The sequence below is a fragment of the Odocoileus virginianus genome, chromosome 33 (genome assembly GCF_023699985.2).
Source record: "Odocoileus virginianus isolate 20LAN1187 ecotype Illinois chromosome 33, Ovbor_1.2, whole genome shotgun sequence".
Taxonomy (NCBI): domain Eukaryota; kingdom Metazoa; phylum Chordata; class Mammalia; order Artiodactyla; family Cervidae; genus Odocoileus; species Odocoileus virginianus.
In genome coordinates this window covers 1,097,966-1,119,292 of record NC_069706.1, presented here as the reverse complement: position 1 = coordinate 1,119,292, position 21,327 = coordinate 1,097,966, and the positions used below count along the sequence as shown (strand labels likewise).

At 61.6% G+C, this 21,327-nt stretch overlaps 1 protein-coding gene across 2 annotated transcripts; it reads left to right on the top strand.

Annotated features, from left to right (window-relative positions):
- Positions 1 to 1,543: 1,543 nt before the first annotated feature.
- CLCN7 (chloride voltage-gated channel 7) lies at positions 1,544 to 21,236 on the top strand. 2 transcript variants are annotated; one of them, XM_070460809.1, is made up of 25 exons: positions 1,545 to 1,767; positions 7,826 to 7,897; positions 10,563 to 10,634; positions 10,726 to 10,791; positions 11,299 to 11,431; positions 11,651 to 11,760; positions 12,181 to 12,261; positions 12,826 to 12,888; positions 12,991 to 13,074; positions 13,583 to 13,676; positions 13,886 to 13,950; positions 14,088 to 14,204; positions 14,768 to 14,822; positions 15,081 to 15,141; positions 15,572 to 15,710; positions 16,406 to 16,499; positions 17,151 to 17,320; positions 18,189 to 18,240; positions 18,422 to 18,549; positions 18,648 to 18,733; positions 18,829 to 18,958; positions 19,498 to 19,557; positions 19,651 to 19,827; positions 19,909 to 19,989; positions 20,117 to 21,236. In XM_070460809.1, exons 1-25 carry the CDS (start codon positions 1,615 to 1,617, stop codon positions 20,201 to 20,203), a joined length of 2,430 nt encoding a protein of 809 aa, XP_070316910.1. In that variant the 5' UTR covers positions 1,545 to 1,614; the 3' UTR covers positions 20,204 to 21,236. The 2 variants fall into 2 exon arrangements, with proteins under 2 accessions (XP_070316909.1, XP_070316910.1); XM_070460808.1 differs by having other exon boundaries at positions 1,544 to 1,767; positions 14,768 to 15,141.
- The last annotated feature ends 91 nt before the right edge of the window (positions 21,237 to 21,327 follow it).

The window sequence follows — 21,327 nt, the reverse complement described above, 5'->3', positions numbered from 1 at the left end:
GTTTCCCCCCCTCCGCAGCTTTTAGGCATGTTACGAACACCTGTTATAACAGCATCGTCCGTTAACTTTCACAGCAGCATTTCTGCCCAGTGTTCACAGATGCTGAAACGGTGGGCGTTTGGCAGAGGTAGCGTGGCAGTGGGCTGTCTACTTCCCTGCATCCGGGTGCTTGGTGGGGCCTCTCCAGGAAGGTGTTTGTAGGGGAGATTGGTGGGAACTCAGGTCGTTAGGCATTTGGGCAAGGCTGGGCTTTCCACCAAGGAATGTAGGGGAAGCCCGTCTTGGCTTTGGGGCAGAGGAGGCTGAGCAAGTCACGCTGATCCCCGATGGGTGAGTGACGGAAGCCACACCCAGCTCGAATCCTATCAACCCCACCTCTGAACTAAGTCCGCTGCGTTCCTGGGTAGGGAGGACGGAAGAATGCAGAGGGGCCTCCCCTCTGGACCCCTCATCCCCAGGCCTGTTCTCACTTCCCCATCGCTCTGTGCAGCTCTCCACAGGCCTGGGCTTCATACAACCTGCACTCACCCACTCCCTCTAGTCGAGAACCAGCCCCACCATTCCTCGGAGCCTGAGCCAGCTTCACTCTGTAGCCTCCAGGCCTCCCTTCACAGACAGGGCTGGCACATGATTGTTCTTACCTGGCAAAAGGGCAAAGCCAGGTCACACCTTTTCCAATCGTGGGGAAAACTTACAATCCTGTTGGGCTTCCTTCCTCTTATTTTGGTTTGTTTTGGTTTTATCTTGAAACATGTGGGAGAAGCCTATAAATAACTTCTAAAATGTCTTTATTTTGACAAGCTTCAAATTTAAAGAAAAAAGTTACAAGAAGAATACGTGGCACAGGTGTATTTACCTTGGTTTCATCCGTGCTAACATCCCACCAGCTTGCTTTCTCCCTCTGTGGGTAACTACATACAGTGATTACCATTAGCTTGTGAATCACCTGAGGCTACGCTGCAGACATCACATCACATCCCTGAATATCTCAGTGCTGTCTCCAGAAGAAATGGGCTTTTCTGATATGACACCCAGACGAAGATCACGCCCCAGGTTTGGGCGCCACAGTAACACCCCTACCTAATGCACAGTGCCTGTTTGATCTTTGCCAATTGTCCCCCAGATGCCAGGCCCACGAGCAGCCTCGGTTGCCCGGCTCTCAATCTCCTGTCGTCCAGGGCGGTCTCTCGGTGTTCCTCGGTGTTTCTGGGTGGACGCTGACACTGCAGGAAGAGCTGTCTAGCTGGCACGTGTCCCGAAATTGGGGTTCAACTGGATTTTCCCCGTGTGATGCGCTCAGTGCAGCGTTTTCTGCAGGAAGGCCACAGGGTCATGGTGTGTCCTCAGCACAACCGTTTGCTGCGTGGGGACCTGTCCCGAGAGGCGGGTCTGTATGCACCGTTGTGCGGACTCGCCGTGGAGCCGGCTCGCTCTCCGCCCCGCCCAGGGCGGCGGGACTGCAACTCCCAGAAGGCCGCGCACGCTCCGCGGCGCCGTTGGGTCACGTGGGTGCCGGCGGGGCCACGTGACCAGGACGACCGTCACGTGGCGGCGGCGCGGGTCACGAGAACAAACACGGCCGCGGCGCCGGCGGCCGGTCCACTGCGGCGGGACATGGCCAACGTCTCCAAGAAGGTGTCGTGGTCCGGCCGCGACCTGGACGACGACGAGGCGGCGCCGCTGCTGCGGAGGGCGGCGCGGCCTGGGGCGCCGGTCGGGGAGGCGGCGCCCCTGCTGAACGGGGCCGGGCCCGCGGCCGCCCGCGCGGTGAGCCGGGGGCAAGCGGGCCGGGCAGGGTCCGCGCCGCGCTCGCGGGGGCCGGGGGCTGGGGACGCGGCGAGTCGGTGCTCGGACCGCCGGGCGGACGGCCGGGCAGGCTCGGAAGCCGGGCCCCACGGTTCTGGACTCCAGGGATCGCGGGGCCGGCCCCTCATCCCCGGTGGAGCCCGGCCGCTGCGGTCGAGCCCCGGCAGAGCGAAGCTGTTTCCTCGCTGTTTGCTTCACAGCGGTTGTAAATAGAAGGCGGGTGGTTTGCTGCTCAGGTCACCCATTACTTTTTGGTTTTGTTTTATTAAATACGAGGTACTATTTTTACCGGGTCATTTTTGATCCGCTAGGAAGGACGTTTCAAGAGCTTAGGTCGCGGAGTTTGCTTTTGCAGTGGGAATACCTTGGGTACTCGGCCGGCCCCCTTTAGACGCAGCGGTTTCAGGCCGATCTTAGGAATGACAGGAAAGTGCGTTCGGTTTTCCTACAGCTGTTCATTGGAATGCAAGCACAGCCAGATGCAGTAAGACAAGTCCAAGTGGTCAAAATGTGCCCTGCGAGTCAGCACAGAAGTTTGTGTCACTTAAGTCAGTTCTTGTGTGTTGTGTTAATTTTGAGTTGATTGTGCGGCCTTACTCTGTTTTGTGACTTTTCTTCCCCTTTCTTTTTTCTCACTGTGTCCTAGATGTGTCCTTTACACTCTTGTGTGGTGTTTAATGAGGAAGGACACAAGCATGGGGCTGTCCCCCTAGAACTTATCTTTAGGGTCCCCCGGTCCCCCAGAGATGCCTCCGACAGCGAGGGTCACAGTATGCTCCGTGAATGAGGTGTTCTGCTCAAGTGCTGTCTGTCCACATGAGAAGTGACCTAAAGAGGCTGACTTGCAGTGGTTTTTGATCTGCTAGGAGACAGGGCTGTTTTGTTCTTTTCTTCTCAAAATGTTTGTTTCTTTTCTTCTCTTTAAAAGAAAGTGATCTGAAATCTACAAACTATAAATATGAAACTGGCCCTAAGGGCTGACAGGTAAAGTGATTGAAAGCTTCCAGATGGAATTGGGAGTTTATTTCAGGACTCAATGTGCTGGGGTTTCTCAGTTCTGCTTAGCGTAGGCACAGGAGTTGGCCTTTTTTTTTTTTCCGTTTCTTAACCTGTTGACTCTTCCCTTGAAACTCATTCCCCTGTTAAAAACCTTTACAAGCTTTTTTGTTTTTCATTTGTGTTTAGTGATAAGTGATCGGTTGCTCTTAAATAATTTGAAAATAAAGTGTGGTGCATCTGCTGTGTGCCCCAGCTGCACACAGAGGTGAATAGCGCAGCTCCCTTGCCACTGGCTCCAACTCCAGGAAGAACAGGCCTAGTGCTCTAGGAGGACTGCGTGAGGGGCCCCAAGGACAGGAGAGGTCACCTTGGGTCCAGTCTTGAAGCCTGCATGATCCTTGGGCCAGTAGACAGAGGGGAGAGAGAAAGAGAGTGCATTTGGGAAGCAAATTGGAGTGGGTGGTGGGGCTGGGGAAGGAGCCAGGATGGACCCGCAGGGGACAGCTGCGGGCTTCCAGATGTTTTTAACTTGTGGAGAATCCTCAGGAAGCTGGAGGCTCCAACCTTGAAGGATGCTCAGACAGCCTGGGGTGGGCAGGTGGAGAGGCTAGGGGTCACCGGAGGCATCAATGCAGGAGCTCCACACTGCACCAGCAGAGACAAGTGCGCAGGCTCCTTGCTGGCAAGGAGGGTCACCTGTGTCCAGCCCCCAGCCACCTATCATGAGGCGGTCAACACTGGTCACTCCCAGGGGTGTTAGAAACAGCAGTTCGGCTCTGGTGGTCTTTGGGTTGCTGTTCCTGGTGCAACTCCCCTGCTGCTGACTCAGCCCCTCAAGGCCAGCCATCTTGCAGGAGGGGCGGTTCTGGACCGGTGGGCTGAGTTCACCGCAGCACACTTGGAAGCTGTTCTCGAAACAGGGCCGTCTGAACTGAAGTGACAGCCCAGCGCCACAGGGTTTACTGCAGGGCATCCCCAACCGGAGTCTGGTGCACCCGGCGTGGGAACCTGCCAGGCACTGTGGGGTGGACGCTCTGGGCTGTCCTAGGCAGGATGGGCTATGGGGCACCCTGAGCTTAACCCCATCTCTCGGGAACCAGGCTATTTGGAACTGCTCTTCCCTCTCTCTGGTCCTCGGCCCGTCGTGCCAGAGTGTGGGGTGAAGGCAAGTTGCTGCCTGTCCACCCCTGGGGCAGGGGAGGTGGCGTCAGCCAGCAAGTCATAGTCATGTGTGTGGGCAGAGGGTGGGCAGCAGGAAGCGGAGGCCTCTGAGGACTCACAGAGGGAAGCCTGAGCCAGCAGCAGCTCTGGGCTGGGGCGAGTGTCAGCGGGAAGTCCCCCTGCCTCGGTGTCCGCGTGCTGTCCTCCTCCCCTTCCAGCTGCTCTGGCCCCACATCACAGGGTGCAGGCCAGCCACCCCGGTGCCCTCCCTGAAGGCCTCCTCCCTCCCCTGTCTCCCCCAGGCCTGCAGTAGCCCCTGCCCAGGGCTGGTGCGGGCGGCTCAGAGTCTGGGAGGCAGAGGACGTGGGTATAGCCGAACCGTGCAGGAGAGGTGAGGACAAGGTGGGTCCAGAGCTGGTCAGGGCGTCTGGGAGGCCCCCTGTGCGGAGGCGGCCGTACTCGGACAGCGAGGCCACGATGGGGCTGTTCCCATGCCCCAGTGTCTTCTGTCAGGTCTCAGCCCGATGCCGCCTCCCCCGCCGCTACTGGACCCTGGCGTCACCCTCAAAGCCTTCCTCACGGTTTACGCTGACTTTGTTTATGGGCAGCCTGGTTTTTCTGACTGTTAAGCCCCTGGTGACAGAGGCCCTGTGCCTGTCCTCAGTGCTTGGGGCCGGGGGGCTTCGGGCTGAGGGAGGTTGGAAAGCAGAGGGCGGGGATGCGCAGACCGGTAAACTGTTTGCCGTTTATTTTAATGATGCTAAAGGTACGTAGCACAGTTAACCACCTTAACCGTGACTAAGCATATACAGTCCACTTGTAAGACCACCAGCATGTCCAGGATGTTCTCGTCTGCCCAGACCAAACCTCTGCCGCCTGTGAACCCCGACTCCCCAGCCCTCCCCAGCCCTGGCAAAGGCCGGTCTGCTGTCTGTGTGGTGTCTCGAGCAGCGGTGTCATGCGGCGTTTGTTGTTTTGTGGCTGGCTTCTTTCTCTTGGTGCCTCCAGGTCTGTGCGTGCTGTGGCACGTGACAGGATCTCCTCCTTTCCAAGGCAGAATAACGCTGTGCTGTGCGGATGGACATTAGGCTTGTACACGCATCTTCCAGTGGGTAGCTGGGTTGCTTCCATCCCTTGGCTACTGTAAACGATGCTGCTTGAGCGTGGGTGTACACTCACCTCTTTGAGACCCCGTGTTCTCGTCATTTGCGTCTGTACCCAGAGGTGGAATTCCTGGATCGTGTGGTAATTCTATTTTTAATCTTTTGAGGAACCACTGTCCTATTGTCCGCATCAGCTGCTCCGTTTTACGCGCCCAGCAGCAGCGCACAGGGGGTCTGGTTCCGGCACGTCCTCACCAGCACTTGTTACTTTATTTTCGATCCTGGCCGCCCTCACACGTGTGAGGTGGCATCACACTGTGGTTTAGATCTTCACGCCCCAAGCCCCGTGGCCAGTCTTCTTAGTCTACTCGTTTGTTGCTGTCGGGCTGCAGGAGTTCCATTCTGTGGGGCTAGTTTTTTTTCCTCTGTTCATCGTTTCCTTTGATGCACGGAAGTTCACTTTGATATAGTCCCATTTGCATATAAATTCTTAATTAATTGTGGATTTACAGGAAGTTGAAAAGACAGTACAAGAGGGCCTGTGTGCCGCACCCCCAGGGCAGTACCATGCCGAAACGGCGCTGACGTTGGCACAGTGTGTGTGCACAGCGCTCTGCCGTCACGTGTGGCATACGTGCCCGCATCCTGCCTCTTACAGCCACTGCCCACCCCTTGCCTGCTCTCCCTCAGGACTGGCGTTCCAAGCATGTCGGGTCAGGGGAGCCACATGAAGTGGAAGGTTTCAGTCCTTTCAGAAGCCTGGAGGTTTCAGCCAGGTTGTCGTGTGCATCAGCAGTTTGGGGAAACGCCAGCAGTTAGCTTGGGTGTAAGAAAAGAGAAAGAACAAGTCACCATACATCCAGTAAACGGCTTTTTCATCACAAAAGATAATCCGTTTGTGAGATGCCTGTGGAGTTTGGGGAAGAGGCGATGAAAACCCAAGGGCGCTGAAGCGGGGGTGCAGCCAGGAGCCGCAGCGGGGGCTCCATCCCTGCAGGAACCCACGTCCGGGGCTGACCACAGCTCCCTGGTGCCCCCATGTGCTCGCCTGGCGGCTCCCGGGGGGGAGTGCCCACCTCTCCCCAGGCCGCGCAGTTGCAGGCAGGCACTCGGGGGCTGTTGAGCTGGCAGGGGAGCTGCTCTGTGGGCCGACAGCTCAGCGGGAGCGACTGGTGGTGCGCTCCGTCGGTGGCACTGATGCGCGTGCCCCCTCCGCGTGGCTCCGCGGCTCCACTTGTTGGGTTGGAGGGCAGCTGGGTCTTTCCTGCTGCTTTCAGAATCCGACTTTGAGCTCTGCCTGTCTCTGTACCCCATCTCCTCAATAGAGAAGTCCCCAGTGTGTGCTCCGGTGACATGTGTCTGTGTGGGGAGCACAGGCTGCAGCCAGCTCGGGCCCCGCCTATGAAGTCGAGTCCTTTCTGGGCCAGCGGGGGAGGTCCTCCTGCCTTCCTCATCAGGGTCAGCAGTTTTGAGGGTGTTGTCAATTGCTTTTAGAAAAGAAAGCAGTTGTGTTTCTTTGTTCACTCCCATTGTTCTGATGTTTGCCATTTATACTTGGAGGAAAGCGGCTGGAGCAGGATGGTGGGCTCTTGAGCACGCCTAACAGGTTACCTGTCTTGGGGGAGCAGTGCCCCCAGGGGGTCCCCCCAGCCTGAAGCCTGTGTGGGGCCTTGGCAGCTGAGGTCAGGTCCCAGTGTGGTCAGGCTGGTGTCCTCATAGGAGAGGGGGACACATAAAACAGGCGTGCACACCCCCCGCGTGTGCACACCCACGTGTGCATACCTATCCGTGTCCACACACAGGAGGCTGGTGGCAACTGAGCAGAGGTTGGCGTGATGTGACCACAGCCGAGGGGTTGCCACGCCACCAGAGGCGGGAGGGGGCAGGGCCGTTGTCCCCGACCCTGCGCGGGCGTGCTCCCTGCCAGCACTTGGGTCCACAGAGCTGAGAGAACGTTTCTCTGCCCCGGCCTCCGCAGCTGTGGTCTCAGCATGGGGCCAGCACTGCTGGCGGCTGGGCGTGCTGCTGAGTCCACGCCTTCCTGCTGGAGTCCCCGTGTGCTCTGGGCTCCCGCGTGGCGGGCCTGCGGCCCTTGTTCTGAAGTGCTTCGTGGTTCTTGCAGAGGAGAGGCAGGGCGCCCGAGCGTGCCGGGCGCCCCGGGTCGCACTTAACACTGTGTCCCTCTGTCCTGCAGGGGGCTCGTTGCCGGAGGTGCGCCTGTGGGCGGCCTGTGCTTTGTTTCTCGGTGCTCACATGTGCTGTGCCCGGCGCTGGGTGTGAGGGTGGGCACGTGCCAGGGTGACTGTCCTCTGCGATTGACCTGTGCTGGGCCCAGGAGCGCACCTTGCTTCAGAATGTCCTGCCCCAGAAAGGACGCTTCTCTGACTGCGAGTCTGGGTGGGGTGGTCGTGGGGAGGCCTGTGACGGGCCCACCTAGTGGAGCGGCTCATGTCGTGATGGGGGGACAGAGATGGGGCCTCTGCGGGTGGCGGGGGTTGTGGGATGAAGGGCTCCTGGAGGAGGGGCTCGATCCCCTGGGTTTCCCAGGACAGGAGGGGCGGCCCAGGAGGACCCCGAGGATGGGACAGGCTGCGGGACCGGGCCTGGGGGCAGCGCCGGCCCCACTGGCGTCTCCCACATGCGGGTGTGGGTCTTTGCTCCCCCGAGGAGGCCAGGACGCTGGGGCCGGGGCCGGGGGTGATGCCGGTGCAGCCCGGCCCGCAGCTGAGTGGCCTGTGGTTCTCTTGTGCTTCCAGTCACCACACTCGGCATTCTTCCGGATCGGACAGTTGAGCAGCGTGGAGCTGGACGATGAGCTTCTGGACCCTGTGAGTGGGATCCTGCTCAACCAGGCCCCTTCCCGTCCCGCCCCAGACAGCCAGGCCCACTCTGTGGAGCCGCAGCCTGGCAGAGGGCAGACGGAGAACGCCAAATGGGAGGATGGCAGGCGGTGACAGTGCCGTGCAGACTGGGGCCACCGGGGGGGGGCTGCCCTGCGGGACCCCGTCCCCAAGGCCGAGATGATGAGCACAGGTGGGGGCACACGTTTCAGGAGCGAGCTGCTGTGTGTGGCCCGGGAGAGGCAGGCACGGGGTCCGTGCTGGCCCGGGGGAGGGCATCTCAGGGTGCTGGGCCCTTGGACCTGGGTGGTGTCACTTCTCCTGCCCCTGTTTCAGGGGTTGAAGAACCCAGCAGTTTCCAGCATTTCCCTGAGACCCCTCCCCAGACGTGCAGTTGACCCCCTCGGGAGTCAGCCTGGCTCCCCCGGAGGCTGCTGGCACTGCACGGCCTTCGTGTCTTTTGGAGGACTTCTGGGTCCTGTCATATTTCTTAACCAGGTGGTTTCTGTTTCTGTGACTGAGTTCTGAGAGGTCTTTGTACACTGCAGACACACCTTGTTCGTCAGTTGCAGGATCTGCAGGAATTTCCTCCTGGCCCATCACTGGTCTCCTCACTTTCTGCTGGTGTCCTTTGAAGCACAAACACTGCTAATTTTGACGGAGTCCATTTGGTTTGTTTTTTGTTGCTTGTGCTTTGGGTGTGATAGGTAAGAAACCACCACCCAGGCCAAGGTCATAAGCATTCACTCCCGTCTTTCATGTTCTGCAGTTTAGATCTTTGACCCGCTTTTCACTCGTTTTGTCCATGATGTAAGATAAGGGTCCAGCTTCATTCTTTGCACGTGGTTGCCCAGTTTTCCCAGCACCGCTTCCTAAAAAGATAGTGCTTTCCCTGTTGAGTTGTCTCGGCACCATCGTTGAAGGTCAGTTGCTGTGACGGGATTGTTTCTGGGCTCTTAGCCCGTCCGTGTGCCTGGGCGACACTCCCCTGACGCCTGTAGCTTTGTAGGAAGTTTCAGAAATAGGAAGTTTGAGTCATCCCACTTTGTTCATTTCCTGAAAGAGGTTTTGGCTGTTCAAGATCCCTTGTGTGTTTCCATGTGGGGTTCAGGCTCAGCTCATCAGTTTCTTCAGAAGCTCCTGCCGGAGTCTAGACAGAGGCGGCGTCGCCTCTTAACGTCTAGTCTTCCGCTCCACAGGCTCAGCATAGCTTCTCATTTGTTTAGGTCTTCTGTTTTCTTTTTAAACAATGGGTCATAGTTCCTAGCGTACAGATCTTCACTTCCTTTGTTAAGTGCTTTCTAGGAATAAGTTTTATTTTGTAGAGTCTTATTTTTTATACTACAGTAAATGCAGTTGTTTTCTTAATTTCTCTTTGGATTGTTCATTGCAGGAACATGGAAATATGTTTTTTTAAGAGTATACTTTCTGGGGTTTTCTACATATCAGACCATGTCATCTGCAAAGAAGAGTTTCACTTCTTCCTTCCTGACCTGAGTGCCTTTCTCTTTCTCTCTTGCCTGATGGCCCTGGTAAGCGCCTCCAGGACTGAGCTGAGCAGAGGTGCCCGAGCAGGCATCCTCATCCTGTCCTGGTCTCAGAGGACGAGTCTCAGTCTCTCACCCCTGAGCGTGCTGTTGTGTGTGGGTCTTCACAGGCAGCATGATCAAGTGGGGAAGGGCCCCCGAGGTCTTCTGTTGAGTTCTGTCGTTTTTTCTGTGTCTTTGAGGTGTTCTCTGTGGATTTGGTCCTTTATTGAAACAGTATTGAACTGTTTCTACTTTTACACCAAGTCACCTTCTGATTGTCCAGACACCCCCTGAGTGTTCTGCAGGTCAGTTCCTTCTGACCCTAACTGCATCACAGACCCACAGGCTGAGGGGCTTGGTCCCATGAAACAACCCCCTCCCACACCGGTCCAGGCCGTCACCTGTGCTTCCATTGACCAGTGTAAATCAGGGTTCCCACGATCCCTTCTTGGTTCCATAACTTGCCAGAATGACTCGCAGAACTCAGGGGAGCACTTTGCTTATGTTACTGGTTTACCACAAAGGACACAACTCAGGAACAGCCAGATGGGGGAGATGCCCAGGGAAGGTGTGGGAAGGGGTGTGGAGCCCCACACCCTCCCCGGGAGCCCCCTCCCAGCCCTCCACGTTCACCAGCCAGAAGCTCCCTGACCCCTCCGCATGGGGTTTGAGTGAAGGTCCATCACGTGAGCAGGACTGGTTGACCCCTGCCTGTTGGAGATCAGCTGCATCTCCAGCCCACTGGTCCTACAATGGTTTTCTAGTCCCAGCCCGGCCGTCTCACAGCCCAGACTCCATCATCACTCAGAGAAGCCAGGTGTCTGGGGCCAGAACCAGAACGCGGACGAGCGCCCACAGCGGGTGTCCCATCGTGCCACAGACACCTTCCATCTTGCTTTTCGGGGCCAGGCCATCTTGGTTCCTGGAATAACCCACCTGGCAGGTGTCGCAGGACCTGGCCGCCTACCTCCTGTTGAGGTTCTGCGTCTCTGCCCCCTGCCATGTGCCTGGCCTGGCCTTGGGCTTAGAATCGCTGCCCCGCGGGGCACGCGGGCACGGCCACCTCCTCTTGCTACTGCGTCCCGACACGTGCCGGGTTGCCAGGATCTGCCTGTTCCCCGCAGGACATGGACCCCCCGCACCCCTTCCCCAGGGAGATCCCACACAACGAGAAGCTGCTGTCCCTCAAGTACGAGGTGGGCCCCCCGCGCCCCGCCCTCCCCCAGCATGGCCGCCCTGCACCCGCGGGCCAGGGTCGCTCACTGCTGTCTGCCACCTGGTCTGCAGAGCCTGGACTACGACAACAGTGAGAACCAGCTGTTCCTGGAGGAGGAGCGACGTATCAACCACACGGTGAGCCCGCGGGGGGTGGGGGAGTGTCTGTGTGTGTGTGCCTATGTGTCTCTCTGCGTCTGTGTCTGTGTTTCTGTGTCTGTCATCTGCATCTGTGTGTCTTTGTCTATGTATCTCTGTGTGTGTCTGTCTGAGTCTGTCTGTGTATCTGTGTGTCTGTGTGTGTGTCCGTCTGTCCATCTGTCTGTCTGAGACGCTGCCACCTCCCTCCGTCTCCTCCCCGCCCCGGCCCCACCTGGCGTCCTGTGGTGAGCGCTGCCTGCGGCTGGGCCCAGGTGCCCACGCCAGAGTCAAGCTGTCACCTCTGAGGAGGGTGTTCTCGAATGGCGGCTGGAACATCAGCATCCAGTTTCGCCCTGGTTGGGGGTCCATCCCCCAGGGCTCCGTGGCCTCTGAGACGCCACTAGGGCTGCTCTTCAGGGTCTGGGGGCCCGCAGGGTGAGCCTGTGCACGATGGAGGTCACAGAGTGGCCCCTGATGACCACGCCCACCCATGACGGCCCGCAGGCCTTCCGGACAGTGGAAATCAAGCGCTGGGTCATCTGCGCCATGGTGGGCATCCTCACGGGCCTTGTGGCCTGCTTCATCGACATCGTGGTGGAGAAGCTGGCCGGCCTCAAGTACAGGCTCGTCAAGGACAGTATCCTCTGTCCGTGGTCACTGGAAGCCGGCAGACTTGCAGGAGGGCCCCTGCCGTGCTCTGCTGTGGACGGGGGAGCATGACTGGGCGGGGCTTCGTGTCTGGGGCGGGGCTGTGCGCTGGCCCCGAGATGCCCATTCCGTGTCCCGGAGGCCAGAGCGCAGCCCCGGGGACGTGGTGCCCCGAGACCCCACAGCACGTGGCCCTTGACAGCCGCAGACATCGACAGGTTCACCGAGCGCGGCGGGCTGTCCTTCTCCCTCCTGCTGTGGGCCGCGCTCAACGCTGCCTTCGTGCTCCTCGGCTCCGCCATTGTTGCTTTCGTAGAGGTAGGCGGGCCCCGCAGCCCGGCCCGAAGGTCTGCCGGTGGAGGGCCCCACCAAGGGGTCATGTGCCCCGGGACCACTTTCCTCCCCGTGCCCTTTCGCTCCTTCCTGTGGGGGCATTGAGGGAAGGCGGGGGCCGTGTCCGGAAGCGTCTGGGCGCAGCCAGGGTCCCCCGGGCGTGCAGGAGTGCGGGCACCTCAGCAGGCCCCCTGTCCTAGGAGCCCCCTCCTGCCCAGAGGGCCACCGGGACCACCATGCCCATGGCGTTTGCTCCCCTCAGTGGTCACTCTGCGTGGGAGCAGGAGAGGCGAGCAGCCGCCTCCCCCGGTGGCCTGGGCCCCACCAGGCACATCCTCTTGGGCGTGTGGTGGCAGCGGCAGCGGCTCGCCCTGCCTGCAGGCTCAGTGCCGCCTCTCCTTCCAGCCGGTCGCCGCTGGCAGCGGGATCCCCCAGATCAAGTGCTTCCTCAACGGGGTGAAGATCCCCCACGTGGTCAGGCTCAAGGTGAGGTGCGAGGCGGCCCCTGGGGGCTCGGGGCTCAGCCCAGGATGTGTCCGTGCCGACTTAGGAGTGTTATGTTTGCCCGCGTTCGCCTCTGACATTTGCCCAGACCCGCGCTGTCTGCTGCTGACACACCTCTGTGTGGACGTGTTGGCAGGTTTATGGGAGCTTTCTTTGGACGACAACTCCTGGGCACTTTCAGGGGGTGGTTGGTGGACCTGGGCCGGGGGTTTGCTGGCGATGTCTCTCCTGCCCTTTCTGGGGACGGGGTGTTCCAGGGAGTGGGGTGTCTGGTCCCTCTCGGGAGCAGAGAGCAAAGCCCGAGGACGGAGCGACAGCTGCTCTGTGTGTCTCCTGTGTGGATGTGAGTGCCTGGGATGGAAGGTCCGAGGAGACGGGCGGCAGGGGAATGCGGGCCTCGAGCCCACATCCCTGGATGCTGGCCGCCGTTTGGCCTTCTGCCTACTGGGGGTCACGATGAGGTTCCTCTCTGTGCAGTTTGTCGCTTGGGTTCTTGACCACGTGTGGCCTCTAATCAGTTTTGGCATCTTTTCCTTTGTGTTCCAGACCCTGGTGATTAAAGTGTCTGGCGTGATCCTGTCGGTGGTGGGGGGACTGGCCGTGGGGAAGGTAACAGAATGCAGCCACCCCAGCCTACGCCCCCGCCCCTGCCCCTGCCCCGGGGCCATGGGGGTGGGCTGACCTCCAGAGCACGCTGTCTTTGCCTTCCAGGAAGGGCCAATGATCCACTCGGGCTCGGTGATCGCCGCGGGCATCTCCCAGGGCAGGTCCACATCGCTGAAGCGGGACTTCAAGGTGAGTCCCCCGTGTGCCCAAGGCCACAGCCCAGGCCGGGCCCACCTCCCCTGCAGCACCATCGCCTTAGCCTCTGGTCCGTGGGGCGTGCAGTCGCTTGGTGCTCCACACGGGGCTGTGTGTCTGCGTGGAAACAGCCTGTAGCTCTGAGAAGTGTCCATAGGAATGTGGCCCAGAGAGCTCGGGAAGGTCACATGTGCGGGCTGGTCCTTCCTGCAAAGACCACAGCGTGTGGTCACTGCCGGAGTGGGCGGTTTTCTCTGGACGTCAGTGGGCAAGGAGGCTGCCCGAGACCCCACTCTGCAGTCCTGCCAGCTGACCCCATGGCTGAGCCCCTCCGCTCCCCTCCCCCTTCCCTTCCTCCCCCTCTCCCTCACTTTGGGTCCCTTTCCCCTCTCTTCTCCCCTCCGTCACCCCTCTCCTCCCGCTCACTCTGGGCCCCCTCCCCCAGTCTGAGAGAAGTGCCGTCAGAGGCCCAGCCTGAGGCCTCTCTGTTGTCCTGGCCCAGATCTTTGAGTACTTTCGCAGAGACACAGAGAAGCGGGACTTCGTCTCGGCAGGAGCTGCAGCTGGAGTGTCCGCTGCCTTCGGGGCCCCTGTGGGTGAGGAGGGGTGACTGCCAGCCCCTGCTGTGGGGAGGGAGGGTCTTGGTGTTGGGGACTCGGCTGCTGAGGGCGTGGGGCGGGCCTCCCGAGAGCCCTGATGGCCCTCTGCCATGGGCCGGGTGCCCTGGGGGTGGGGGCGGGGGTGGCTGTGGGTGCAGGGCTGTCTGGTGGGGTGGGCACCTCAGGGCTGGCGGCTGCTCTTCCAGGTGGGGTGCTGTTCAGCTTGGAGGAAGGTGCGTCCTTCTGGAACCAGTTCCTGACGTGGAGAATCGTGAGTGCGGGCACGGCCCCCTCCTGAGGCTGGGCAGCTCTCAGCCCGGTCCCTCCCCACCATACCCCGCTGGGGCTCAGCCGTGTGCCGCTGCTGCGACATGTTGGCGCTGACAGCGTGCATCTCTCCACCTGCAGTTCTTTGCCTCCATGATCTCCACCTTCACCTTGAACTTTGTCCTGAGCATTTACCACGGGAATGCATGGGACCTGTCCAGCCCTGGGCTCATCAACTTTGGAAGATTTGATACTGAGGTTCTCGCTGCGGTGCCCTTTGCCCTGCAGCCTTCCTTCGAGGGGGCCAGGCTGTGTACTCGAGGCTCAGCCCGAGCAGCTATGGGGGAGCCCTTGTCTGTGGGGCTGGGGCTGCAGCTGGAGCTGGAGCTGCCCTGGGAGGGGATGTCTCGCTTGGCCGTGCAGGTGGGGCGCCCATCAGCCAGCAGTGCTTCAGCCGGGCTCAGGCGCCCACAGACTGTCGGGCAGCATCACTGAGGCTGATGGCCAGTGCCCCGCAGTGGCTCCTGGAGGCCGAGAGGTCCTCAGTGGCCGGCCCTTGCCTGTGGGTGGGCTGCTGGTGGGTGGGTCACCAGCGTCCTCTCCCTCTTTCATGTTTCCTCACTTCCCCATTTGCAAAAGCCTAGGCCGTCCCCAGAGCCTCCCTGTTAGGAGGCAGGCAGTCTGGTCTGCCAAGTGCCCGGGTTTCCTCTCCTGCGGTCTGCACCCTGTGGAGAGGCACAGGGCCCCCGGGCATGCCCAGCCTCGTCTCCGTGGGGGCCAGTGGTTTGCTCATGGACGCTTGCTCTTCCCTTTCCACGTAGACCATGGTGTACGTGATCCACGAGATCCCCATCTTCATCGCCATGGGCGTGGTGGGTAAGGACGGCCACAGGCTTCAGGCCTGGCCCAGCTGCAGGAGCCAGAGAAGCTCATGGTCCCACCCCTGCTGGCTGTCCTGGGTGGCGGGGGAAGCCCACCCTGGGGGACGGAGCTCCGCTTGGCTGGGGACAGCGCCTCAGCTTTCTCACTCAGTTCTTGGGTGGGCCCTCCATCCTCGGGCATCCCCTCCGGCCCCCTGCCACCTGGCAGCCTTCCCTGAGTCCCACACACCTACTTGCTCCTTCCTCATCCCAGGGGGCATTCTCGGAGCTGTGTTCAACGCCTTGAATTACTGGCTGACAATGTTTCGAATTAGGTGAGTAATCAGTTTGGAGAAGTGTGGCCGCACGGGGTCGCTAGAAAGAGTCCCACTCTGGGCTCTCGCCACGCGGCAGCCCCGTACCCAGTGCGCTTCTCCCCACGCGGCGGGGCGCGTGTGGCCTGGCAGAAGGCGCGTCGGGCCCCGCGTCAGCCTTGGAGGTTTGCAGGGGCGTCCACCGGGTGCACATGGTCCAACAGAGGTGCGTCGCTGGGAGAGCCTTCTTGGGGACCTCTGGTGTTTGCGGCCGAGGCGGAGTCTTGGCCTTCTTTCTTCTCACTCTTTCACTCCGGGAGGCAGACGAGCAGGAGGAAGCCTGGTGGGGGGCAGGCAGATGGGTGCGGCGTCCAGGACGGCCTTCCTGAGTGGCGGGCCCCGTTGCCCTGGCCACTGGCCATCCCACACTTGGCCTGGCTGTGCGCTCCAGGTACGTCCACCGGCCCTGCCTCCAGGTGGTCGAGGCCACGCTGGTCGCCGCCGTCACCGCCACGGCCGCCTTTGTGCTCATCTACTCGTCTCGGGACTGTCAGCCCCTGCGGGGGAGCTCCGTGTCTTACCCCCTCCAGGTAGGCAGCCGGGGGAGGTGGGGCACAGCAAGCCCCCAGACGAGGGCGGGCACCGCAGCCTGGGTCTCACCTGGCCTCCTGGAGTGGTGGGCTGATGGCGTCTGCAAGGTGGGGTGGTGGGCGTGCAGGGAAGACCTGTGTGCCCACGCTCACCATGGCAGGTTTCACCACAGCCCCAGTGCCCGCCCACAACAAGCAGGGACTGGGTGGTTCACACACACAGTGGGTCCCCTCACTGTGGAGAGGGCTGAGCTCTGACAGACGCTCCCACATTGCTGCGTCAGAGAAGCCAGACAGGGCCACACGTGGCATGGTTCTGTGTACGGGAAACGTCCAGAGCAGGCTCCTTCATAGACGGGAGCTGTTTGCCGGTTACCCAGGGGGAGTACACACACACAGGCCTGTCTAGGCCCGAAGCTGGGGCCATGGGGTGGACACGCGCCACTCCGCTGGGAGCCCCCGCTCGCGTTAAGGCCTCCAGGGGCATGCAGTCTTGCTCAGGCTGAGGGCTGGGCCTGGCACACGCCAGGCACCGACGTCCACCCAGGCACCATGGGAGCCTGCTCCTGACACGAGCTCCCGGGCCCCGCCTCCTCTCCAAGACCACAGCTGGATCCCCATGTGTGCTTGTGCCTGACGCTGTCCAGCCCGGGACCACCGCGTCCCACTGGCCCGTCCACTCTCACCCCTTGCAGCTCTTCTGTGCTGATGGCGAGTACAACTCGATGGCTGCGGCCTTCTTCAACACCCCGGAGAAGAGCGTGGTCAGCCTTTTCCACGACCCCCCAGGTGCTTGCTCCTGCTCCAAGCTGTCGTTTACCTGTCCCCACGTGGGCCTGTGCCCTCTGCCCTGGGCTGCAGGGCTGGCTGTATCAGGGCCTGCAGCTGGCAGCCAGTGCCCGGGGGCCCGGCCAGGCTCCCTACGCTGTCTGCTTCTCTTCCTGGAGGCCGTCCTGTCCTTCGTTCAGACGGGCTCGCCTTCCAGGGTGGGCTTCCCTCCTGGCCGCTGCCCACAAGGGTCAATTGGTCAGAAGACAGCTTGGGGATGTGCTCTCTGGCACCGGAGCCTCGCACAGTCTTGTGTTCCTGATGACAGATGGGCTCAGGCTGGACACAGACCTGCTTCCAGTTCAGCGGTCTCGGTTCCCCGGGGGTGAGGGGCTGTCCTGACCGCTTGGCGCCTGTCTGCAAGCCCTCTGCCTCGGCTCTGGCTGTTGCCCACCTTCAGTGGCAGCCCAGGGTCCCCACTCCCCTCTGCACGCCCCTTGGGCAGCCAGGCTGGCGCCTGAGGGCCGGGCCCTGAGACCCTGCACCAGGCTTCTGAGGACGGGGAGGCTCGGGGAGTGGGCTGTGACTGGGGGCTTAGCCAGGCCACTGGGCAGGCAGCAGCATGCAGGGTTGAGTCCGCATGGCAGGCCCTGGCCAGTGCCCTGTTCACAGGCTCCTACAACCCCGTGACGCTCGGCCTGTTCACCCTGGTCTACTTCTTCTTGGCCTGCTGGACCTATGGGCTCACGGTGTCGGCCGGCGTCTTCATTCCGTCCCTGCTTATTGGGGCCGCCTGGGGCAGGCTCTTCGGCATCTCCCTGTCCTACATCACGGGGGCCGCGGTGAGTGCGGGTCCGCCGAGCCGCAGTCGGACCCGGAGCCCTGGGAGAGCTCAGTGGGCTCAGGAGTCCAGGGTTGAGGGGCGGGGTCTGGGGGTGCGGAGCTCAGGCCTCAGCCCTGGCGCTGCCTCCTGCTTGCCTCCCGCCTGCCTCTGGCTGGCTTGGCCTTCATCCTGTGGACCTTCCAAGCTGTATCGTGGTCGTTCAGACAAGACCTTAAAAAGCCGTCAGAGGAGTACAGTGAGCCTCCCCTCACCAGGTTCAGGTCGTTGTCCCAGGTTTCCTTCCAGACACAGTTTTGACTTTCATCATGGTGACTTTCATACTGTAAACTCCTACTTTGTGGAAGTGAAGGGTTGGGTAGCTCTTCAGCGTGTTGCAGAGCTGTGTGACCACAACCACCACCAAGTTCCAGGGTGTTCTTGTTACCCCAGAAGGACACCTGTCCGCATTAGGCAGTCACGTTTGTGTCCCCGCCCCCGGCAGCCCTGGTCAGCTTTCTGCCTCCGTGGACATGCCTCTGCTGGCTATTGCAGTGATCCGTCTGTGCAGGCAGGCCATCGTGAGCGTCGTGTTTTCACAGCTCGCCTGTGCGGTGGCACAAGTTAGGTTTTCACTCCTTTCTCCTCTTCCTGGTGTGGCCCAGGTATTTGTGCATGGACTCCTGCCCACACCCGGCCCCACCCCAGCATAGCGCATGCCCGTCTCTCAGGCGACCAGGTTCATTTGTCTCTGGGCAGGCATGGTGAGCGTGTTCACAGACTCAGGTGACGCTCTCGTGGACTCGCTCCTGGGCAGTGTGGTCAGTGCGGCCTAGGTGGGTTTGGGTCGGGACTGCCACGCCCCTCAGCACCCTGTGTCTTCCCTGCAGGTCTGGGCGGACCCTGGCAAGTATGCCCTAATGGGAGCTGCTGCCCAGCTGGGTGAGTGCTGGCCACCACGTGGGTGTCCTGAGATTGGGAGGGCCCCCACCTCCCCCACCCCCATCTGGTGCTGCCTGGGGGCCAGGCCACGGGGTTGGATGGACGGCGGGGTGTTGCACAGGGGACTGTCAGGGGCTGGTGCCCCACCCGCCCAGTCTCGCCCTCCCACTCCCCCGGGCAGGTGGGATCGTGAGGATGACGCTGAGCCTGACGGTCATCATGATGGAGGCCACCAGCAACGTGACCTACGGCTTCCCCATCATGCTGGTGCTCATGACCGCCAAGATTGTGGGGGATGTCTTTATTGAGGTGTGGCAGGGTAACCGAGGGTCGGCGGCCGCGGTGAGGGTGGGCCCATGGGGGCAGCCCCCAGCAGCCTCGTGCATGGCTGCGCCTGCTCTCCCCAGGGCCTGTACGACATGCACATCCAGCTGCAGAGCGTGCCCTTCCTGCACTGGGAGGCCCCCGTCACCTCGCACTCACTCACCGCCAGGTACGCTCCGGGCAGGCCGGCAGGCTGGGCGGGTGCTGGACGCCCTGGGAGGCCTTGTCAGCCACGCGGTGGGTCACGGCGTGGCTCTTCCCCAGGGAGGTGATGAGCACACCAGTCACCTGCCTGCGGAGGAGGGAGAAGGTGGGCGTCATCGTGGACGTGCTGAGCAGCACGGCGTCCAACCACAACGGCTTCCCCGTGGTGGAGGATGCTGACGGCACGCAGGTACTGACCCCTGTGGAAGGCTGGGCTGCCACCTGTGCTGGCCAGAGCGGCGAGTGGGGGTGGGCTCCCATGAAGGGGGGTGTCTTGCTCTGGGGTTTCTGGTAGAAGCCACTGCTCACACTGCCATGCCCATGAGCGCAGTTTCCGCAGTGTGGGTGGTTACTGAAGCACTCTAGCGTCTTGTCCTACCCCAGGCTGTACCGCTAGCTGGGGAGTCAGGGCTGTGACTGTCAGGGTCATGACAGGACATGCAGCCGTGCTGCCTCCGGCATCGGGGCCAGGAGCTAGGGTCTGCTGCTTGCCCCCACAAACACAACGATCTCTCAGCACCTCTTGCTCTGGGTCCTGCCACCTTTTCTGGCATTTGGGGACCAGTAAGCCTGCCCGGGGAAGTGCCTGCAGCATGGCTAGTGCCCGTGGGCTGCCGGCATCACCTGGGAGCCTGGCTGGAGCCCCCAGTTGTCCTGGCACTGGCAGCCGGCAGCCCAGACGGCAGGGTGGGTCCCGGGGCTCCTGCAGACGCGATGTCTCTCGTGCAGCCAGCTCGGCTCCAGGGCTTGATCCTGCGCTCGCAGCTCATCGTCCTGCTGAAGCACAAGGTAGGGCATCAGGTGGCCTGGGAGCCGGGCAGGGCCCTGAGCTCAGCCTTCAGTGCCTGACGCCCACCCCACCGTCCACCCCGCCTCCTGCAGGTGTTCGTGGAGCGCTCCAGCATGGGCCTGCTGCGACGCCGGCTGCGGCTGAAGGACTTCCGCGATGCCTACCCGCGCTTCCCCCCAATCCAGTCCATCCACGTGTCGCAGGACGAGCGGGAGTGCACCATGGACCTGTCCGAGTTCATGAATCCCTCACCCTACACGGTGCCCCAGGTACTGCTGGGGGATCCTGCCCCGTCCCCTCCTGGGTGGGGCAGGGCTGGCGGGTGAGCTGAGGCCGTGTCCATGTTGCAGGAGGCGTCGCTCCCACGGGTGTTCAAGCTGTTCCGGGCCCTGGGCCTCCGGCACCTGGTGGTAGTGGACAATTGCAATCAGGTGAGGGGGGCCCGCTGCCCCTGGCCTGCCTGCCCGCCCCCAGGGCTCCCCCAGGCTGTGCCATCCCCAGGGTAGGGGCATCCACGGAGGGGACACTGTGCCTCATGACCCAGCTCTGCTCCCTCAGGTGGTCGGGATGGTGACCAGGAAGGACCTGGCCAGGTACCGGCTTGGAAAGGGGGGCCTGGAGGAGCTCTCTCTGGCCCAGACGTGAGGCCCTGGAGCCCGCACCTCCCCCAGGGCCCCCGCCTCACTCCCTGGCAGCAGATCCAGCGACCACGAGGCGTTGGGGATGGCCCGGCCAGCGTGTGGCGCACGTGGGCGCTCTGTTCTCAGTGTCCCATCCCCCAACCTCACCCCGGGAATCCCACACCCAGCCTCCTGTTCCTGGTTCTTCAGGAATCTGTGCAACTGCTGCTGTCTTCCCAAGAGCCCATGAGCACACGTGTGTGCGAGGGGACAGCTGGCGAGCAGGGGCCCCTGGGTCCGAGTGCTGCAGCCCCACGATGGGCTGGCTCCTAGGCCTGCACCCTGCGCGCTGCCAGCGGCTGCAGCGGACGCCCCTGGCCCTGGCCCTCAGGCCTCGGCTTGGTTGGTGGCCGTCAGGTTTTGGGTCTGGGCAGAGACCTGAGCTTCAGGCACAGAGGCGAGGGCTCGGGGAGCGGGACCATCCTGGAGCGCAGGCCCCAGAGCCTGACTCCCAGACACACCTCTGCAGCCCCGGCCTCGCCCCCCTCAGTGCTGTGGGCTTTGCGCCAGGGTCTGGGCCCAGGGGGAGAGCTGAGACCCTCCTGCAGGCCTGGACCCCCGAGTCCAACCACGCCTCACCACGCCCCTGTGGACGCCGCTGGGAAGGCGGATCTTGGCGCACGGAACCCCAGTGGCCCTGAGCGATACTCGGTAGCAGCTCTGCTTCCGGTATCTGGGACAGGGGATTTCTGGGATGAGTCGGCGAGCCCAGAGCAGGGACGCACCCTTCCCAGGCTGGGCAGGCCCAGAGCTGGGATACTGTGTCCCTGAGAGCCACAGGACCTTTATTCTGCAGGGACTGGCGTCCCTGGCCCACTCTGATGGTAGCTATGGATGGCTCTGTGATAGGTGGGTGGGCACTCCAGCTGGGTTTCAGCTCCTTTTAAGGGGGTGGGGCCTCGGAAGGTGGCTCTTTTCCTGGTGGGGAAGTGCTCTGTGGTGGGCATGGGCGTCCAAGTGTGGGGATCTGAATGGGAGAAATAAAGGAATGGTACTGATGAGTGGTGTCAGCTCCTTATCCCCCCCAGTGTGGACCCTGATCTAGCACCCAGGATTCACCGGCTCACAGGGGTGGAGGTGGGGGATACC

Bases quoted from the DNA above. Each gene is read 5' to 3' on its own strand.
- CLCN7 (XM_070460808.1), top strand. From the start codon at position 1,615: ATGGCCAACGTCTCCAAGAAGGTGTCGTGGTCCGGCCGCGACCTGGAC. The intron at 13,677-13,885 runs GTGAGGAGGGGT...CTGCTCTTCCAG, and splicing joins TGCCTTCGGGGCCCCTGTGG to GTGGGGTGCTGTTCAGCTTG. The intron at 15,142-15,571 runs GTGAGTAATCAG...TGTGCGCTCCAG, and splicing joins CTGACAATGTTTCGAATTAG to GTACGTCCACCGGCCCTGCC.